The 20660-nt window shown below is 43.1% G+C and overlaps 1 protein-coding gene across 1 annotated transcript in view; it reads left to right on the top strand.

Moving 5' to 3' along the window:
* KIF11 (kinesin family member 11) overlaps window positions 1-20660 on the top strand; it is a 54842-nt gene continuing 34182 nt past the window's right edge. Inside the window, exons 1-7 of the mRNA XM_077455216.1 lie at window positions 1-135; window positions 10501-10594; window positions 12138-12270; window positions 13943-14040; window positions 14164-14242; window positions 18785-18970; window positions 20451-20575. Coding sequence (XP_077311342.1) covers window positions 10518-10594; window positions 12138-12270; window positions 13943-14040; window positions 14164-14242; window positions 18785-18970; window positions 20451-20575 — 698 coding nt within the window. The 5' untranslated portion in view covers window positions 1-135; window positions 10501-10517. The remainder of the gene's footprint in view (window positions 136-10500; window positions 10595-12137; window positions 12271-13942; window positions 14041-14163; window positions 14243-18784; window positions 18971-20450; window positions 20576-20660) is intronic.

Genomic DNA, 20660 nt, shown 5'->3' with positions numbered 1-20660 from the left:
GGATAATCCCGAAACGTGATTGGCTGTACCAATCGGAAGCGCAATTTTCAAATGTGCCGTGTGTAGAGCGCTGCTGTAATCTGTACAACGTCCCCGGCTACCCAGGCGGCTCCGATCCCGGCACAGCGACACCAGGTAAGGGCGGCTCAGGGTACGATCACATACGGGGTGGGAGAGGATGGATCATCACACACCGATCACTAACGGGAGAGAGGAGTGACCCCGCACTGAGATCACACCCGCCCCCATTACCCCACACATAAAACGGGGTCAGCTGTGACCAAAGACAAGCCATCTGTGTAATTCTAGTTGTGTGTAGTGGTGGGGGTCAGACCCTCTGCCAGGTTTCGCTGTCTGTGCCCTATGATGAGATTCAAGGATTGCTCATCCTTCCAGCAGCCCTTTCCTCTGAAAGAGATCTGTGGTGGGTCACTTTTCCGAGGTGCACCACTTCACTGCAGCCATGCACATGAATACACTCAGTTGCTGGTGGTCCCCATTCTCAGGTTATGTTTGGCGGAGGTACAGCCCTAATCAGAAAAAGCATTCAAGTATAACTAAAGGCAAATGTTTTATTTCCTTTTAGTTTTAGATGGAGTGTAGGTGGATTAGGACCCCTGTCAGTTTTTATTGCTTTCTGTCCACATTAGGGAGATTCACCCTCCTCCTATTTGTTCTGTTCACCATTATCATTGAAAGTAAGAGAAAATCCCACGTTATGGGTGGTCCCCAGAAAAGTAATAGAAGGGAAATCCTCCAATAGGGACACTACGTCTGGTCACCCCCAAGTAATTCCCTTAATTTGCAGGGATTTTCTCTCACTTCCTGTTTGGCTATGGGACAGGAAGTGAATCTCTGTAATGGAAGCAGCTGGCGAAAAAAAAAAAACCTGACAGGTGTTATAAATGTCCTTTACTCCATCCAAAATAAAAAATAACATTTGTTCTACTTGAAGTTCTACAGACACCATGTTTGTCTTTATAGTTGCTGGAATATGCGTGTCTAAAAAGTCCCCTTTTCCTGGGTGGCGCCATCACCATGGTGACACCGTTGTGTGGGTGCATGCTTCTGGCTGGCATGGCTGATGTCAGCAGCAACACATTATTCTGGGAAGTCCCTCCCCCCTCTGTGCCCCTGTACATGGCAAGGGTACAAGATGTGCTATCCTCTACCCAGAAGTTGGGGGGGGGGGGGGGGAGTGGTGCTATGATGTTATGGCTGTGGATAAGAAAAGGTGTTTTCGTTCATGTGGGAAATAATATATAATGGGGATTGCTGAGGAGGTTCTGTAGAAAGCAGCCTTTCATTCAGAGGAGAGTGTTTAAAGCGGAACTAAACCCTTTGATTTAACCACTTAAAGCAGATTTCCACCCAAAAATGGAACTTCCGCTTTAAGTGCTGGTGACCCCCTACATGTCACTGTTGGCATGTCATTTTTTTTATGGGGGGGGAGCGGGTACCCTGTTTTGACAGGCACCCAGCTCTAACTTCCTCCCCTGACTCCGCAGTGCCGGAAGGAAGTTTGCCTCTCACTGCAATCTTCTGGGACACGTCACTGGTCCCAGAAGATTGCCCGGCCATTTACACCGCGGCTCGCCCGGCTGTGCTGCCTCGGCCAGGTGTCCACAGTTGGAATGCCGTTTTTTTGGAGAGGAGCAAGGCTTCCTGCACCCACATCACTGGATCGTGGGACAGGTAAGTATCTGATTATGAAGTCAGCAGCTACACTTTTTGTAACTGCTGACTTTTAAGTGGGAGCAAATGTAGCAGCTGCTGATTTTCTGACTTTTAAAATAAGGACACTTGTCCAGGGCACCCTCAATGTCCTCATCCGAAGCCGACCTGTCCCTTGGCTCCAGGATGGAGGCGCCGGTATCTTCAGTAAGGGAATCGGGACGTGAACCCTTGCGGCTTCACAGCCGGGTTCCCTACTGCGCAACCTGACTGCTCCCTGCTGTCTTCTGGGACCTGTGTGTCTCTCAGAAAACATTGGGGGGGGGGGCGGAGGAGGGGCCAGACATTGCGTAGATTGCTGGAAGTGGGAGCAAATACATGTATTAGACCGGTATCTGCTCCCTACCTCCCCCTGAAAGGTGGCAAATGTGACATCGGGGGGGGGGGGGGGGACGACCAGATAATCAGAAGTTCAGTTTTTGGGTGGAACTCCACTGACAGCCCATTTTTTGCCATATGGCACTGCATCGCTTTAACAATTGCACCTCATGCAATGCTGTACCCAAACCAAACTGATGTACCCCCACAAATAGAGCTTTATTTTGGTATTTGATCAGCTCTGTGGCTTTAATTTTTTGCGCTACAAAGAGCATCAATTTTGGAGAGAAAAAAACAAAACAAAAACAATTTTTTTTTTTTTTTTGCTGTAATACATATCCCCCAAAAAATAAACTAATTTATTCATCAGTTTAGGCCGATTTATATTATTCTACATATTTTTGGTTAAAAAAAATCGAATAAGCGTATATTGATTGGTTTGCACAAAAAAAAAGTTATGGCATTTACAAACTTTGCAATAGATTTAGGGACCTTTTTTTTTCTTTTTTTTTTTTTTTTTTTAATTGTTTTTACTGGTAATGGCAGCGATCTGTGTTTTATTTATTTATTTTTTTGCGTGACTGCGATATTGCGGTGGCTCTGACCCCAAATGCCACTTTTTGGGGACCAGTGAAAGGATTACATTGATCAGTTCAATAAAAATGCACTGATCGATTTAAAATTACACTGGCAGGAATTGCGATCAAAGAGTTAAGTGTGTTCCCTCATCATCTTCTAACTGTAGGGGGGGTTGGGCTCACTGGAACACGACGGAGATCATTGTTCCGATCACTGGGAACAGTAGATCTCTGATATGTCCCCTGTCAGAATGGGGATCCACCTTGTTTACAAAGGCAAATCCCCATTCTGCCTCTGTACTAGGCGATCGCTGGTCGCCGGCTGACATTGAGTCTGCCCGACCGACGGGCACGCTCCAGCAGTGGGCGCCCACCACCAGCAATTACACCAGCGCGAGCCGCCGTACAGCTATGGCGATTTGCGCAGGACAGGTCCACCTGTTGCCATATAACGATGGCGGCTGGTCGGCAAATAGTTAGTGGTAGTAAACCGCTGTTTTTTTTTTTTTTTTAAAGAGAAATTTCCCTATCAAGACAAAGATGGCAAAAAGATAAACTGACAGACTATCCCTCCCTCAGCCTATTCAAAAAAATAAAAAAGTTCTGCCTTGTACCTTGGTATGTACTATATATAGATTTACATTTAGGGTTGATTTACTAAAGGCAGATAGTGCAGTTTGCAAGGGCATTTGCTCTAGGGATTAGTAAAGGAGTTGAAGCTCTGCTGATTTCCATCATCCAGTCATGTGCAAGCAAAAAAAAAAAAAATATATATATATATATATATATATATATATATATATATATATATATATATATATATATATATATATATTTTTTTTTAATTTTTTTTCCTGCATGCCATTAGGTATTCTTTGCAAAGTAAAATCTCACCATTTACTAAGTTCTGGAGCAAGTTCACTTGCAAAGTCAACAATTAACCTCCCTGGCGGTTTTCCCGAGTGTGGCTCGGGGGTTAAATTTTAGCACCATTGCAGGATCCTGGTACACTATACTTGCCTTGTCCCCAGGATCCTGCGATGTCCCCCCGTTGTGTCTGTGGGCTCTGTCCTCCACCCGATGCCTCTCTGTGCCGAGCTCCGTTCCCTGCGACCGTTGCAGCGCATGGGGGGCGGAGCCCAGCGGAAAAATTAAAAATCATAATACATACAGTACACTGTTATCTTACAGATTACATTACTGTATAAATTTATTTCACCTCCCTTTTGTCCCCAGTGCTTTGTCCAATGCCCTGCATGCAGTTTTATATGATATATACTGTTCTTTCTGCCTGGAAACTGGAGCTTGTCCCTAGCAACCAAAAAGTGTCCCTTTACGTCAAAAGTGGTTTTAGCGATTATTAAATTAGAACACTTGCAGAATTGAGCGACAGCGAGTCGTGGGCAAATGAATTGTATTTTTATATTATTTTTTATAATTATAATTCATGATTTTGTGTTTCAAACTTCATCATAACCGGGATATCTATTAGACTCTTGTTTGGACGGATTAAATGTGTTATTGCTAAGAATTACCGGCCTACAATATAAAACACCAATTTTCTATGAAAAATAATTGTACTGCTTTGAGATGCAAAAATCTGACATAACCATACCACCAGGGTGGTTAAAGCGGAGGTCCACCCTAAAGTGGACCTTCCGCTCATCGGAACCCTCCCCCCTCCGGCGCCACAATTGGCACCTTTCAGGGGAGAGGTGGGTGCAGATTACGCCCCTTTCCGCAAGTGCCCGTCCCTTTCCGCAAGTGCCCGCCCCTTTCCGCAAGTGCCCGCCCCTTTCCGCAAGTGCCCGCCCCTTTCCGCAAGTGCCCGCCCCTTTCCGCAAGTGCCCCGCTGCCTGCTGGGAAACACACAGATCCCAGAGGCAGCGAGGACCGTCCTTATTGCGCAGCGCGACTCGCGCATGCGCAGTAGGGAACCGGGAAATGAAGCCGAAAGGCTCCACTTCCTGATTCCCATACCCAAGATGGTGGCGGCAGCACCCGAGAGACGATCTAGAGATCGGCTTCGGGTGCCGACATCGCGGGCGCGCTGGACAGGTAAGTGTCACTATTTTAAAAGTCAGCAGCTGCAGTATTTGTAGCTGCTGGCTTTAAAAAAAAAAAAAAAAACCGCGGAGTCCCGGCGGACTCCCGCTTTAATTGCCTTTAGTAAATCAACCCCCTAGGTGTTAAATAAAAAGCTAGTATTAGTGCACGCAGTGCAAAATTACTTTTTAATTGACTAGTATAACACAGGTATGGGGTACCTTAGCTAGTCTGTTCTGCTGAATTTACTGCTTTCTGGTTTATAAGATTTTTAACTGATTTTTAAACATTGTTTTTATATCTATTTGTATTTGAAATATATAGGTATGGGTATAGAATTGCGTTTTATAGTTGGTTGGGCCCCCCTACTTTTGTCCCTGTGCCCCCCTAAATATGAAAGGTGGAGACGCCACTGCTAACAAAGCAAACAAAAAAAAGTTTTAAATGTTTATCGTTTATAAAATAGGCATGAACAAAAAAAGCAGGAAAATAATTAAATGGAGGAGAATAGGGAGTTGATTAAAGTGGAGTTCCACCCATCGGAACCCTCCCCCCTGGTGCCATGATTGGCACCTTTCAGGGGGAAGGGGGGTACAGATACCTGTATAATACAGGTATCTGCACCCACTTCTGGGCATAGATAGCCACAGAATCTGCGGGTATTTACGCCACTTCCTGTGGGGCCTTGCTGTCTGCTGGGAAACACACGGATCCCAGAGACAGCAGGGACCGTCCTTATTGCGCAGTGCGACTTGCGCATGCGCAGTAGGGAACCGGGAAGTGAAGCTTCACCAACTGATTCCCATACCCAAGATGGCGGCGGCACTAGAGAGCTGAGCGACAAATCGGCTTCGGTTGCTGACATCTCGGGCGCGCTGGATGGGTAAGTGTCCATATTTTAAAAGTCAGCAGCTACAAATCCTGCAGCTGCTGACTTTAAAAAAAAAAAAAATAAAAAAGCCGGAACTCCCACTTTAAGGATGATTAGAGTAAATTAAGGGTTTATCAGGGGTTAAACAGAGGAACATTTGTTCATCCCTTTTGATCTGCAGATGAAGAAACAGATTAAAAAAGAAACAATGTTTCTTTTTACTATAGTGTTTCAACAATATTGGCTGCTTTTTTGACAACTCCAGTTACTGGACAACTTTAACACTTCAGCTGTCAATAGGAGAGACCCACTGACAGCTCAAAGAACCAAGCCTGAAAGTATCGGTCTCAGGCATTGGTGCATTTGCACGAGTACCGATACTTGTGCAAATGCTTGGTATGGGTACCGATGCTAGTATTGGTGCAACCCTAGCTGATATATAGCTATAACAGACACTTAGACACTTAGGCGTCAGTAGGTTGGATATCTTCTTGGCTTCCAAGGCCTGGGACCACAGAGGTGAAATCTCCCTTACCATGTTTCCAGCTGTACTCTGCCCACTGCTATGGAGTCTCATTCCTGCTGCTGCATTTTCTGCTGCATTTTCTATAGCGATGCACCGAATGGGTTTTTTGGTCCCGAAACCGATACCGAAAATGAAAAATACACTAGGCTGAAAACCAAAACCGATACCCAAACAGCACCGATACCGAAAATGACTGTTTTAAAAAAATATTTTTATACAGGAGATGGTCAGAGACTGGGGACATGGTACAGGAGGTGGTCAGAGACTGGGGACATGGTACAGGAGGTGGTCAGAGACTGGGGACATGGTACAGGAGGTGGTCAGAGACTGGGGACATGGTACAGGAGGTGGTCAGAGACTGGGGACATGGTACAGGAGGTGGTCAGAGACTGGGGACATAAGAGATAAGTGCAGCCAGTGATGCAGCCAGTGATGCAGCCAGTGATGCAGCCAGTGATGCAGCCAGTGATGCAGCCAGTGATGCAGCCAGTGATGCAGCCAGTGATGCCCCTCTGCAGTGAAGAGAGCCGTCTGGTTGAATACAGCGCCGGGAACATCACAGCTTTAATTTCAATAGCTGTGTGTTCCCCCGTCGCGCGCCGTCACACACAGCCCCTCCCCCTTGTCCGGGGAACTTTGATAGACAGATCACCTGTCCAGATTGGACGGGTGATCTGTCTATCAAAGTGCCTGGACAAGGGGGAGGGGCTGTGTGTGACGGCGCGCGACGGGGAACACACAGCTATTGAAATTAAAGCTGTGATGTTCCCGGCGCTGTATTCAACCAGACTGCTCTCTTCACTGCAGAGGGGCATCGCTGGCTGCATCAGTCCTGCGCTATTCACCCCCATCATGGGCGGCACCAGGGGCGGGGCGGAGTTCCGCCCCCAGACCCCGCCCCATTTCGGCTCAATTATCGGCCGTTTTTTCCTTTCGGCAAATTGCCGAAAAGGGCATTTTCGGCCGATATGTTTCGGCGTCTGAAATTTCGGTGCATCCCTAATTTTCTATAGTGTAAAATGAAATATCTAGCAAACTCTTTAAAGTGGCCAGAGGGACGGAGCAGGATGCTCTGGTGTGGTCAGCTCTCTGCTTCCTAGAAAGGGAATCCATTTTCTCGGCTGAACCGTCATTTTGTGATAACTGCAACATATGATATGGTGGCTACCCTTAAGAATTGCAACCAGGTGCAGTGCCAAGTGTGGCCACATTCATATACCTGTCAGACAAGGGGGAGGGTCTATACCGGACATTTGTTAGTACCCCTTTTCCCTGGCAGAATACACAGCAGATCATTCAGTACATGTTCTTGCAGGAGAAGGGGGTTCGGCAATATGTGTTTGAAAAGTAGACTGCATTTGGGCCAAATTGGTGCTCCTCTGCGCCTACTTTTCATACAGCAGAGATGGGATATCGCATCCTTTTCTTACAGTAAAACTGTGGCTCAACCACCTGGTGTTACCTCTCCCCTAGCCTCACATGTGAACAAAACCTTAGTGCATGCCCTGGGCACAGGTTCACTCTTTTAATGCATTGAAATAAAGCTAATACATTAATTTCTAAACAGAGTAGAAAATCTGTACAATATGACTGTTCTGTACCTCAATTCTGGCATTTGGTTAGAACTTTTTAAAAGAGCTCACAACTCTCAGCCTTGGATACAAGACATTACTGTGTATACACCTTGTGCCAGTATACGTTCTCCTGTTTACATTTCATAAAGGTCAACCATTTCAGGAATTGCCTTGCTGGAAAATATGCCCTTTAAATATTATAGAAAGCAGGTGCTGGCGTTGCTTCCCAGGGTGACAATTAAATCTCTTTCCTTGTTTGTAGAAGAAAACGATGTAAATTGCCTTTTGTAATTTAAGTTGGGTGGAAATGTATTGGTGTAGTTCTTGTAATGCTACACAGTGGTTGTGCTTTACTGTTATTGTCACAATACAAGTCTGTTTCTGCTGACCCATTGAAAACCATGCACCCCCCATGTGTCCCAGGATCTCTACTACTCCAGAGGCAATACTGTACTTTCATACTAGAAAGCTAATATTCCAAAACATTGTGGATGAACATAGTCAAATGTTTGTTTGTTTTTTTTTGCACAAAAAAGTCATACTCCAGGCACATATAATGGCAAAATTTTAATACAGCTCTGTGTTCATTTATACATAATGATGGTGTATTTTGTAAATGCAAACAATGTAAGTACCGGAACATGACTTGGTATGAGCCTCTTGCAGTCTACTGCTCATTCCTGTAGAGTTGAGCTCAGATGAACCAATCAGATGTGCTTCAGTAGAAGCCATGCTGCTGGGAGGAGAGAGCAGGGTGAAGCAGATAAACTCATTAGTCTTCTGCTTCCCCTTTTACTGCCCAGTCGCAAGGTGTAAAGGAGACCTGTAAGTGAAAGAGAAACCGCAGCAGGGAAAGATCAGATCACCTTTGCTTCTGGACAGGGCTGTTCTGTTTGGCGAAGCTGAGTAAATCTCAGGATTGGATTGGCAGTAATTAAAAAAGAAAAGTGGCAGTTGAAAAACACTCTCATTTATATATAGATGTAATGCCCTGGAGTTTTAGACAGGGTTGCTCTTAAATTTACCTGCCAGGAGTAACTACCTTGGCTGATTGGGATCAGTTGACTTCTCCTTAAGATTGGCATTGCTGCATTTTTCTCTTCTGCCACTAGGTGGCTGGGTACCTGCTATCATTAGATATGAGAAGGGCAATGCAAGGTCAGATTATGGCTATATGGGATGTCTCAGCCAATGGGCAGGGGTTATCTTGAATCCCTTGGCCTGCAGGGAGAACCTATATATTCGGGTCGAATCAGGTGATCGGTTCTGTGCCACCTGGATGGCTGTCTGGGTGGACGTGTGTTGTATTGCCCGGGCTGCTAGGCCAGAGTTTGGGCCTATCCTGGGCACATCTGGCTGCTAGGCTGTCTGAGGGCCTATCCAGAAGCAAGAGAGCAGCGCAGGGTTGGGATTGTGGCTTGCCGTCCAACCAGAAGTGACGGTTCTGCCGGCCGGAGGTAGAGGGGGAGCTGTTGCCACTAAGGGGCCAACCACCTTATTACCAGGGGCCACAGTGAGTAGCTGAAGCAAGTACCAGAGCAGAATACTCACCAACCGGGGACAGTGAACAATCGAGGAAACTTCAGCGGGTAGGGGTGCAACGGATCAAAAAACTATCGGATCATTCCACGGATGGGATAATTTTTCGGATCAGCAAATTGAATTTGCAAAAACCCGTGCATTCCACCGCCATATAGTCCCCACTGTAATATCCACAATCTCCCAACTGTAATATACATCTCCCCCACTGTAATATTGGCTGGGTATGGCAGAGTATAGAGGGATGGCTAGCTGTGACTGTCACAGAGCAGCGCTGTGGGCACTACAGATCCAGCCCACAGCACTGCTGAAATCTGATCTCTTCCCTCCACTGTACAGATCTGTACACAGAGGGGAAAGAGGAACCATGACACTGGTTTGTTTACAAGTGATTTGACAGAGCGATCACATTGCAAACAGTTGATGGGTGCACCAAGATGGCCGCTGCTCCAGAGCTAGGCTGAAGCCGTGGCCTTTCCTAAGGCCGAGGCCTCGGAGCGCTCCGCAGATCGCGGCGTGCGCAGATCGCGGCGTGCGCAGATCGCGGCGTGCGCCGATCCCAACAAAGTGACCCGTTCAGATCACGGGTATAAAGCCAGGCACCCAGCCATCGGAGGTGACACTTTCAAAGCAGCCTTGTGTGTCAAGCCGAGCAGGCCAGTGGGGTGAAGCTTGAAAAGTATCTTGAATGCCAAGCTAGGGACTCAGCAGAGAAGCAGGGGTGACACTTGAGGAAGATACTACAGTGAAGATTGGAGGAGCTCAAGGGAATCAGTGACAATGAATCAACTAGTCTAGTGAGAGAGAGACTGGGAGGTCAGTGAGTTGAAGAACTACAAGTGATTTGTAGTGGAAGTGAAGGAACTGTACACTTTGTGTTAGAAACTGTTAGACTGTTTCCATAGGAGACAGAATTCCTACACATGCAGATGTGGCGTCTGGCTGGAGGCCTTAACCTGCATGGCTGTCCCCCTGTAGAAGTCTTGGAGTCTGCTAGTTATCCTTGCAACTACCTAAGGCTTCCTTGGCCCTAACCCTCTCTCCCAACGTTCTGTTAAGGGAAATAAAATCTCTTTTGCATTCAAGAAGTGTCTGGTGCCCAATCAATATACCTCGTACTGCACCCACTATGCCTTGCAACCCACCATATACAGAAGGATGGCAGCTATCCCTGGTGGTTCTCATGAGACCGAAGGAGGACTGGGACCTTGCTACATATTTATATAGTGTATTCTATGTCCTAATCAGTTTTCTGAACATAACAAAGGTCTAATTGTCCAAAAAACATTATTTATTTTTCTTTCTGTGTTTTAGGTCATACGTGAGTGACAATGTCCTCCCAGCCTTTGACCATGTACAGCAAGAAGGAAGAAAAGGGGAAGAACATCCAGGTGGTTGTGAGATGCAGGTAAGTTATAGGAATCGTTTTGATTCAATGTAATCCGCTGGGGATAGGCTAAGGTTTAGGGCAAGTCTTTCATGATGTGCTACCGCTGCACCAGATTTGGCACTCTCCAGTCTTAGTAAATCTTGCCCAATGTTTCAGACAGAAGTGAGGGTAGATCTGCAACAGGAACACAGACTCAACTGGGGTTCTACTGGGCCCCTTAAAAACAAATAGAAAATCGAAGCACACACACAGGGCATTTGCCAAGCTTCATTAAAACTTCGAAAAAAGCATAAAAAACACATTAAAATAAAAAGCATGTTGAAACCGTAGGTGCTTTGATGTGTGTTAAAGGGGTTGTATAGTTTTTTTTTTGTTTTTTTTTTTTTATTTACAAACATGTCCTACTTGCCTCCACTGTGCAGTTCGTTTTGCACAGAGTGGCCCTGATCCCTGTCTTCTGGGGTCCCTCACCGGCTGTCTCGACTCCTCCCCACAAGAGCTAATCCCCTCTGGGAAGCGCTCTCCCAAGGGGGTTAGCTTGCGGGCGCGCTCCCGTGTGATAGTCGGCAGCCATAGCCACCGAGTGTATCACACAGCCCCGGCGTGCCGCGTCATTGATTTGTTAGCAGCAGGAGCCAATGGCTGTGCTGCTATCAATCATCCAATGAAGAGCCCACAGGAGCTGGGGGAAAGCAACCTGGGATTGTGCCCACGTAGATTTGGGGCTCAGGTACGTAAAACGGGGGCTAGGGGGGACAGGAGAGTGCAAGGTGTTTTTTCACCTTAATGCATAGGATGCATTAAGGTGAAAAAAACCAAAGCTTTACAACCTCTTTAAAGTTGAAACAAGTCTAAATGAGCCCTAAGAAGGTTTCTATTGGTGACCTAGACCCTGACAAATATAGAAAGTCGCTGCTCCTACATCTGACTAATGCTGCTATAATGGCAGTTCTAAAATTCTGGAAACAATCATCTCCCAATGTACAAGGCGGGTGTAAATAACGTTATCTACAACATGGAGGACTTGGCAAAATTGATCCACGATTAGGATGAAAACTTCTGGCTCACCTGTACCCTTGGATGGTGCTCCACAATTCCAATCAATGGAACTGAATTATGACCAAGAATTGATTTAATCCGGGACATGAATCCGTTATACGCATAAGTGGCCTGGCCTCGGACACTCTTTAGGGAGGCTCCCAGGGGCCCCAAGAGAGCCTACGGCCCCTCTCCCATCACACTTGTCACTGGAGCAGTAACTGAGATGACCGAATATATTAATAGGGACACAACGGTAATGTAAATGTTTCTTGGGTGGAGTGGGGAAAAATTAGGGCTTTGCTTTTTATTAATGTGTATACATCTGCTGGAGACATCTCCTCAAATTTCCACCAGGGCCACAGAGGGTAATATAATCTGATAGAGGGTATAAAGTGTCCCTACTAAAGTTGTGTGTGGGGGTATACACTTTATAGTAGCAGGACAATGGGGTGACCTTTTGAAATAAAATAACTTGCTATAAATTAAAAACGTATTAACCCCTTTGTTTTCCACACTACAGACCTTTCAATCAGTTGGAGCGTAAAGCTAACTCCCATTCTGTGCTGGAATTTGATCCTGTGAGAAAAGACGTGTCGGTTCGGACGGGAGGGATAAATGACAAACTGGGGAAAAAGAACTACATGTTTGATATGGTAAGTGATTACTGTGTTCAAGGATATTGAAGAAGACTGTACTGTATGTAACAAACAGCAAAACTCGTCATTTTGTGCTTCGAGGCTGGGTAGATCTTTTATTCAGGTCTGGGGAAAATGGGGACAGGCAGTGTTAATTTCGCTGACAAAATTAACACGATTTGGGAAACCTTCATTTTGTTTGTAATTATTACAGATTCTAACTACCAGCAAGAATTTTAGTCCTTACATTTGAAGAGTACCTGTTATATTAGATCCATCATGGCAGCGCCTGTTTGCGGGCATCCACTCACCTGCTGCCACCATGTCCCTCACCTTGTGTCTCTGCCGCATCATCAGCAGTCCCATTAAAGTGAAAGTCTGTGGGTGAGTCAACAGCGGGTGAAAGGAGGAGCCCCTGCAGGACGAATGACAGTTACGCTTTAAAAATGATGATTTAAATCAACTTAATTTCAATCAAATCCACCCTATGTTGTACATTATATAATACTTTAATAGAGTGGATTATAAGATTTTACGACCACTTTAAGGCTGGCCATACATGGTTGAATTTCGAAAGAATTTTCTTTTGAAAATCAGAAAATTTGTGCATTTTATGATAAAATGGTGCCACCATTGATTTTAAAATTCAGTCAACCAAACCTTCAATTTGACCTCATGTTGCTACAGAAAAATAATTTTCTTTCATGGCTGGGAATCTTTTTTTTCTTTCCGGGATTTTTATTTTCTTGCACATGCGCGTTTCTTTTTCGATTACATTTCTCGCACAATTCTCCCATTATTGATTAGAAAAAATCCATTTGTTTTTCAAAATTTTTTTGATGACTCAAATTTGATTTCCGCATGAAAATCGGCTGTTGCTGCAGCCCACTAATTATGCAAAATACGAACGAAAATGCTAATGACTCCTGAGATGACAGGCAGGAAGACAGGGGGCACAGCAACTGGCAAATACATGTTACATAAGACCCTGAAACCCTGAAAATAAGCCCTGCTATGTCTTTTGTTGCCAAAATTAATATAAGACTTGGTCTTATGGGGTACACTGTAATCTATTCAGACAATATGTGCATTGGCATTACTACAAATAAGAGTTTTTTTTATTTTTTATTATTATGGTATTTTAAAGTTGCACTTCTGTTTGTCAAAAAGCAATATTTTTCACAACGGCTAAATCTGTCTGTAGTGCATGTTCAAATCTTAATACCATAAATAAGAACATGTTAGATTTTTACTCCAGGAGTATATGAGTTTGGCAATTCTAGAGAATGCTTTAAATAATGAATTGCAGTTTAACTAAATCCATTTGATTTTAGTCAACTGTAATGTACTGGACAGTTTACTTGACTAAAATACGACTAAAACTAACTAAAGATGACTTAAATGCAACTAAAATGGCATTTTAGTTTTAACTAAATTGAAATTTGACATCAAAATTAACACAGGTGACAGGCTGAGACATGATGCACCGAAGAGAAAAGTTCATTAGAGCTTTGGCTTCTATAGTGCTTGTGACTGGCAGGGAACATGCACACCAGGGTCACTGCTGCATGTGAAATGTGAAAAAAAGGGAGAAAGCAATTGATAGTATAGATGTATATGTGTTTAATAAAAAAATATATCTATATATCACACAGATAATGATATGACCCAAACCTTTTATCTTCTGCAGGTATTTGGTCCATCTGCTAAGCAAATTGAAGTGTACAGGAGCGTTGTGTGCCCCATCTTGGATGAAGTTATAATGGGTTATAATTGCACCATTTTTGCGTGAGTGTCTTTTTGGCATGTAATATATATTTTTCTTGCACTAAAAGCCATATGAAAAATTAATTGATGATAAAAAATAGATAAGCTGTATCTGATGAATAATTCATGGCTTCTTTTCTCTAGCTATGGTCAAACTGGTACCGGTAAAACATTTACTATGGAAGGGGAGAGGTCATCAGAAGGAGCGTTTACATGGGAACAGGTGTGTTTTACCCTGCATGCTCGACTGGCTTCTAGCCGTAGGCACTGTGTACCCTGGAAAATATAATGAATGTCAATATTAAAATTCCTACTTGGATTTTGATTGGGGGGGGGGGGGGGACAATATAAAGGTGGGAGCAATTAAAGAGTACACTCAGCTAAGGTGGATGAGTGATTTTAACTGCATAAATCGTGATGGTTTTCTCCTTTTGACCAACATGAACATTATCAGCTGAAAATACGGTTAACGGCATTGTGCTGATAATGGCTTGCGATTTTACCACTTTTTTTTTTTTTTTGTGCTTTTGTCATAGGTCATGTGACTCAAAAACACAACACATGTGCGTTTCATGCATTTATGCTGCGATTTTAATGGGGAGGTGCGTTTGTTTTGTGTGTTTTTTTTTTTTTTTTTTTTTTTCTTATCAATTATGCACCAGAAATGCGGCAAATGGGATTTTTAACACAGCAACGGATCAATGCGAAGACATACATAGAATTTTTAAAGAGAAGCATTTTTCTTGAGCTTTTCTCGCACTTCAAAAAACTGCTCAGAGTGAAAGAAGCCTATCAGCCAAAAGTGAATTCAGATTCATGGTATTAATTAAAAAGTCGAATCTAATGGTGTTGTGTGCGTGCGTATATGTGTGTGTGTATATACACACACACACACACACACACACACACACACACACACACACACACACACACATATATATATACATACACACACACACACACACACACACACACACACACACACATATATATATACATACACACACACACACACACACACACACATATATATATATATATACATATATATATATATATGTGTGTGTGTGTGTGTGTATGTATATATATATATATATGTGTGTGTGTGTGTATGTGTATTAATATAGATAGATATATAGATACATAGATAGATATAGATACATAGATAGATATAGCTAGATATAGATACATAGCTAGATATAGATACATAGCTAGATATAGATACATAGCTAGATATACCGTATATACTCGAGTATATGCCGACCCGAATATAAGCCGAGGCCCCCAATTTACCCCCAAAAAAACTGGCAAACTTATTGACTCGTGTATAAGCCGAGGGTGAGACATGCCTGTCCATCCCTGTGTGTGTGTCCGTCCATCCCTGTGTGTCCGTCCATCCCTGTGTGTCCGTCCATCCCTGTGTGTCCGTCCATCCATCCCTGTGTGTGTGTGTGTCCATCCATCCATCCATCCCTGTGTGTGTGTGTCTCCATCCATCCATCCATCCATCCCTGTGTGTGTGTGTCTCCATCCATCCCTGTGTGTGTGTGTCTCCATCCATCCATCCATCCCTGTGTGTGTGTGTCTCCATCCGTGTGTGTGTGTGTGTGTGTGTGTGTGTGTGTCCAGCCTACCTGTGTCCCGAGCCTCCGTCCCGTGCCTTGCCTCCTTGCCTCCGTCCCGTCCCGTGCCGTGCCTTGCCGCCGTGCCTTGCCTCCGTCCCGTGCCTTGCCTTGCCTCCGTCCCGTGCCCTCTTCGTCGGCGCCTCGGCGGCCATTGTAAAATTCAAAAGCTGCGCCGCCGCCTTCGCCTGTGATAGGCGGAACACTGAATTTCCCAGCAGCCTGTGTTCCGCCTATCATGGACATCGTATCATCCTCGTCCGTAGTACGAGGATGATACGATGTCCGTGATAGGCGGAACACAGGCTGCTGGGAAATTCAGTGTTCCGCCTATCACAGGCGAAGGCGGAGCCGGAGGCGCGGCTTTTGAATTATAGAATGGCCGCTGTCTGTCTGCTCGACACGCTGATCGAGCGGGCAGACAGCGATGACTCGAGTATAAGCCGAGGGGGGCACTTTCAGCCTCAAAAAAGAGGCTGAAAATCTCGGCTTATACTCGAGTATATACGGTAGATACATAGCTAGATATAGATACATAGCTAGATATAGATACATAGCTAGATATAGATACATAGCTAGATATAGATACATAGCTAGATATAGATACATAGCTAGATATAGATACATAGCTAGATATAGATACATAGCTAGATATAGATACATAGCTAGATATAGATACATAGCTAGATATAGATACATAGCTAGATATAGATACATAGCTAGATATAGATACATAGCTAGATATAGATACATAGCTAGATATAGATACATAGCTAGATATAGATACATAGCTAGATATAGATACATAGCTAGATATAGATACATAGCTAGATATAGATACATAGCTAGATATAGATACATAGCTAGATATAGATACATAGCTAGATATAGATACATAGCTAGATATAGATACATAGCTAGATATAGATACATAGCTAGATATAGATAGATGCATAGATATAGCTATAGATACATAGATATAGATACATAGATATAGATATAGATACATAGATATAGATATAGATACATAGATATAGATATAGATACATAGATATAGATATAGATACATAGATATAGATATAGATACATAGATATAGATACATAGATATAGATACATAGATATAGATACATAGATATAGATACATAGATATAGATACATAGATATAGATACATAGATATAGATACATAGATATAGATACATAGATATAGATACATAGATATAGATACATAGATATAGATACATAGATATAGATAGATATAGATACATAGCTAGATATAGATAGATGCATAGATATAGCTATAGATACATAGATATAGCTATAGATACATAGATATAGATATAGATACATAGATATAGCTATAGATACATAGATATAGATATAGATACATAGATATAGATATAGATACATAGATATAGATATAGATATAGATACATAGATATAGATATAGATACATAGATATAGATACATAGATATAGATACATAGATATAGATACATAGATATAGATACATAGATATAGATACATAGATATAGATACATAGATATAGATACATAGATATAGATACATAGATATAGATACATAGATATAGATACATAGATATAGATACATAGATATAGATACATAGATATAGATACATAGATATAGATACATAGATATAGATACATAGATATAGATACATAGATATAGATACATAGATATAGATAGATATAGATACATAGATATAGATAGATATAGATACATAGATAGATATATTATGTATGTATATATAATATTCAGGGGTCTCAAACTGGTGGCTCTCCAGCTGTTGCAAAACTACAAGTCCCATCATGCCTCTGCCTGTGGGAGTCATGCTTGTAACTGTCAGCCTTGCAATGCCTCATGGGACTTTGGGTAGTTTCGCCACAGCTGGAGGGCCACCAGTTTTAGACCATATATTTAATATATATATATATATATATATATATATATATATATATATATATATATATATATATATATATATATATATATAATACATTTCGGTGCACCACTTTGGCAAATTGGCCTATTTAGAGTTCAGGGGAAGATGTAAATTTTTTTTCCCCTGCAGTGGGGGCTGCAAGGGTTAATTGCTTGTTTTGTCTGGGGGAGAGGAGAAACCCTAGTGAAGTAAAAGAAAAACGATTTACAAAGCAGGCTAAATAAAGTATGTTATGCACATTTGTGATTAAGCCTATAGAGATGAGAGCTATGTAAGGCTCTCTATCAATGTAACATTCTTTGTAAATTCTAGCGTGTAGTGCAATACATTGAGACAAGTTTTGTTTTTTTGAATGTCTCCCTCTAGTGGCCATTTTAAAATATACAGCTAATCAGACTAAGGAGGCACAGAGATATACTTGGTGGTTAAGGGCTCTCATATGAAGTTGACTTTTTTATTTTTTGGAAAATTTATTTTTTATTGATCTTTACTTTTGAAAAAAAAAAAAACAGTTTACAAAGCCGAGCCTGTCTAGACATTCCCTGGCTCAGAAGGGTACAAAGCATATAAAACTTAATAGAAAATAACTAATTACGGGTTAGCGATCAAACACCATCGGATCCAACCCTGAACACACACTACTCATTCACATAGGAAGAATGATGCATTTCATTCTTCCTATTTGAGTAGTGTAAAACTGTTTATGTGCTACTCAATTGTCTTTAAGGGATGTATAAACCTGGAAGAGGGCATAAGAGTACCAGACTAGGACTCATCTATGTTTATAGAGTGACGTTAGTGGCAATGAACGGGGCATCCATGAGGTAAGTGGCTTTGTATAAGGGAATTAACCAGGGCCTACCAAAAATTTTGAGTGTTCTTCAGGTTGCTTCCATTTAAGAAGTATTGCATTCTGAGCATAAAATAGTAATAGGCCTATAAGGGTTTTGGTTGCTGTGCGGTGCGCCAGAGTGCCCACCCAGGTGGGAAATTTACATTTTGAAGGAAGTTGCAGCCCTGCTTTGAGATCTTCATTTCTTTGCCATTCTAAGCTATTATGTTGGTATAAGTCATTTTTACTTAAAATCTATTTGCTCCTGACAATCTGTCTTCATATAATGTTGACTTGATGCATTGTCCATATACCGTTACATATTATAAGAGTTCTTTCCTCCTCCCAAGGACCCTCTGGCAGGCATAATCCCTCGAACCCTTCATCAGATATTCGAAAAGCTTTCAGAGAATGGCACAGAGTTTTCTGTGAAAGTGTCTCTGCTGGAAATCTACAATGAGGAGCTTTTTGATCTTCTTAGCCCATCACCAGATGTTTCAGAAAGATTGCAGATGTTTGATGATCCTCGAAATAAGGTGATGTGATTTTTCAATGTACATGTCATCAGTTGAGTTCTTTACAACCTAGACTATTTCTTCTAAACATTTGTATAGAAATCTTCATAGGTACTTCTGACACGTTCACAGGGTTCTTCTGACACAGCTGTGTCACTCGGTCCCTGTAGATTCCCTTAAATCGTCTGCCCAGGCTGTGCATAGGACTTCAAATTTCTCCACTTTTAAGATTACGATCCCCTGCCATTTAGGTGTTTAATGTCAGAATCTCTGCAGACTTTAAACATGTGGCATTTAACAGCCAAAGAATGGGGGCAGGACTTGGTGTTGGGGAGGGATAGGGGTAGGACCTAATCTCAACCTATGTAAAAAATGAGCTCCTTTGTTGCATGTTGAACCTAGTCTCCAAAAAGATGTCCCAGGGATTGAAGCAGCTAGCACAGATACTGGCAGACAGCATACTATTACCTTAGGCACTTTTAAAGCAGTAGTAAACCACTGGGCGATTCATTTTTTCTCTGACTTAAAAGTTAATGTCATTATGTGCTAGTATGCATCGCTTACCTAAAAATGAAGCCCTCCAGCAATGCGCCATCGTGGCTGGAGGCCAGCTCCATCTTCACCTGGTCTTCCTTCAAGGTCCACGTACTCCGGCTGTGTGAGTGGCCGGAGCCGCTAATACATTACTCCTGTGCAGGCACGAGGGTGCTGCCGTTTACGGCACAGGACTCTGAAGGAAGGTCCCAGGTGTCCGTTTCTTCAGAGCGCATGCATCGGGGATGTCGGTTGCGTATACAGTAAATATCTTCTAAACGGTGCACGTTTTAGGAGATATTTACAGTAAGGGTCCTTTCACACGGGGCGAATCAGTTCTGATCCGCCCCGTGGATGTCCGTTTGCTCAGCGGGGATCACTCCGCCGATCCCCGCTGAGCAGGGAGATGACAGCTCCGTCTCTGCACACTGCGCAGGGACGGACCTGTCACAGCGCCGCTCTCCCCTATGGGAGATCGGATGACGACGGACCGCAGTGCCCGTCGTCATCCGATCCGATCCACAGACGGATGGAAAAATAGCTTTTTCCTCCGTTACACTTTTTCGGATCGGAGCGGGTTGGATGTCAGCGGACATGTCACCGCTGACATCCGACGCTCCATAGAGCTCTATGGAGCACCCGTTCAGGTCCGCCTGAAAAACTGACAGGCGGGCCTGAACGGGACGTCAGTGTGAAAGGACCCTAACTATACGTACAAGTCAGAAATGGGCGTTTACTCCCGTTTTAAGCCAGGTTAAACTAACATGCTAATGAGCAAAATTTTGGAATAATGAATTAAAAAAAAAAAAATGCTTGCGGCAACAGGGTGTACTGTACTGTGTGTGGGTTGTTTTTTTTGATTTGATAAGAAATTGCGCGTGCTTGTATTGTGTAATCCTTTGAAAGGTGTAATCAGTGCCGAGTACCCTGTATTGTTGAAGCAAATCTGATGTACTCTGTATTACAGAGAGGAGTGATAATCAAAGGACTGGAGGAAGTAACCGTACACAACAAGGATGAAGTTTATCACATCTTGGAGAGGGGCGCAGCCAAGAGGACCACTGCATCTACTCTAATGAATGCCTACTCCAGGTAAATGGAAGCATTTGTCAAAGCCCAAGGTCACCCTTCTCATCTCCTAATCTTATATATTCGTTATGCCGTCATTATTTTCTTG

Source organism: Lithobates pipiens, unplaced genomic scaffold (assembly GCF_037356315.1).
Source record: "Lithobates pipiens isolate NorthernLeopardFrog02 unplaced genomic scaffold, aLitPip1_a1.2 Scaffold_25, whole genome shotgun sequence".
Classification (NCBI taxonomy): domain Eukaryota; kingdom Metazoa; phylum Chordata; class Amphibia; order Anura; family Ranidae; genus Lithobates; species Lithobates pipiens.
Note: the sequence above shows the minus strand (reverse complement) of the source record. Positions and strands in the feature narration are given on the sequence as shown.